Genomic DNA, 1,613 nt, shown 5'->3' with positions numbered 1-1,613 from the left:
ACTTCCCCCAAAAGGGCGAGGTCCCTGGTCTACTCGCTGGCACCCACTGGGACCCTAGGCCTGGCTGGAGTCCCGGGACACAGACAAGGTGAGGAGACCCGGAGAGGGGGGACAGGGCGGCCCCTCTGTTCCTGGGCCTCCGGTGGGGGCCTGGGGCGGGGAAAGTCCCTCTCACTGGCCCATGGCGGCTTGTGTCCCAACAGCGGCTGATGGCTTGGGGCGGCGGCCGGAACCTCTCCGCGCAGGGGCCGTTCATCCTGCTGGGCTTCCCGGGGCCGCAGGGCCTGCGCGCGGGACTCTTCGTGCTCTTCCTGGTCGCCTACGCGCTCACGGTGGCCGGGAACCTGGCCATCATCGCGCTGGTCGGCGCGCACCGGCACCTGCAGACGCCCATGTACTTCTTCCTGTGCAACCTCTCCTTCCTGGAGATCTGGTTCACCACGGCCTGCGCGCCCAAGACCCTGGCCACGCTGGCCCGGCGCGGCTCAGCCATCTCCCTGGGCAGCTGCGCGGCGCAGATGTACTTCGTCTTCGCGCTGGGCTGCACCGAGTACTTCCTGCTGGCCGCCATGGCCTACGACCGCGCGCTGGCCATCTGCCGGCCGCTGCGCTACCGCAGCCTCATGACGCCCGGCCGCTGCGCGCGCCTGGCCCTGGGCTCCTGGCTGGGCGGCTTCTCCGCCATCAGCGCGCCGGCCGCCCTCGTCGCGCGCCTCTCCTTCTGCGGCTCCCGCGTCATCAACCACTTCTTCTGCGACATCGCGCCCTGGATCGTGCTGGCCTGCGGCGACACGCGCGTCGTGGAGCTGGTGTCCTTCGGCATCGCCTTCTGCGTCATCCTGGGCTCCTGCTTCATCACGCTGGTCTCCTACGCCTGCATCATCGTCACCATCGTCGGGATCCCCTCCGCGGCGGGGCGGCGCCGAGCCTTCTCCACCTGCTCCTCCCACCTGACCGTGGTCCTCCTCTGGTACGGATCCACCATCTTCCTGCACGTGAGGACCTCGGTGGAGAGCTCGCTGGACCTGACCAAGGCGGTCACCGTGCTCAACACTGTGGTCACCCCGGTGCTGAACCCCTTCATTTATACCCTGAGGAACAAGGACGTCAAGGAGGCTCTGCGGAGGTGGGTGCAGGGGAAGTGAGCCCCTGGGAAACCCAGGGGCAGGACTGGGCCATCTGGCCGTCCCCTGTGTGGGAGCCAGTTCTCAGCATCATCGTCTCTGTCCGGACTGCGAATAGCACCCTGATATCACAGGGTGGTCAGGGGCTCTGGGGTGGCAGGGGGCTTTGGGCTGGGTGCGTGGCAGTGTGGAGGGCCCCCCATCCCATCCTGGCCTCAGGGGGTTCCCACCCCTCTCACAGGCCTTGCCTGGGGGCCCTCAGCCCCTGGAGTTCCAAACCCAGATTCTGGAAGGGCAGTGGGGACGCACCGCCCAGAAGAAGCACCACATGAAGTTTCCAGTAGTCACCACCCAGCAAGAACTGGGCACCAGACCAGCCCGAGGGCCCCCAGCCTGGTCGGGGTCTTGGGGGCTGATAGCTGTCTTGTTAAGTGAGGGGTGAAGTTTCCCCCCACTGCCAGCACCTGTGGTGTCCTGAGTGTTTCCTCC

General features: G+C 67.2%; 1 protein-coding gene across 1 annotated transcript; it reads left to right on the top strand.

Moving 5' to 3' along the window:
• The first annotated feature begins 209 nt into the window (after positions 1-209).
• LOC101693227 (olfactory receptor 287-like) lies at positions 210-1,341 on the top strand. The gene has a single exon (XM_004782489.3). The coding sequence runs from the start codon at positions 210-212 to the stop codon at positions 1,143-1,145; it is 936 nt and encodes a 311-aa protein (XP_004782546.3). The 3' UTR covers positions 1,146-1,341.
• The last annotated feature ends 272 nt before the right edge of the window (positions 1,342-1,613 follow it).

Source organism: Mustela putorius, unplaced genomic scaffold, assembly GCF_011764305.1.
Source record: "Mustela putorius furo isolate JIRA1106 unplaced genomic scaffold, ASM1176430v1.1 tig00003909_pilon_pilon_pilon, whole genome shotgun sequence".
Classification (NCBI taxonomy): domain Eukaryota; kingdom Metazoa; phylum Chordata; class Mammalia; order Carnivora; family Mustelidae; genus Mustela; species Mustela putorius.
The sequence above is the reverse complement of the archived record's forward strand: the minus strand, read 5'-3'. Positions and strand labels throughout refer to the sequence as shown.

What these genes read in the sequence shown, in the direction of transcription:
- LOC101693227 (XM_004782489.3), top strand. Translation starts at nt 210, where the DNA reads ATGGCTTGGGGCGGCGGCCGGAACCTCTCCGCGCAGGGGCCGTTCATC.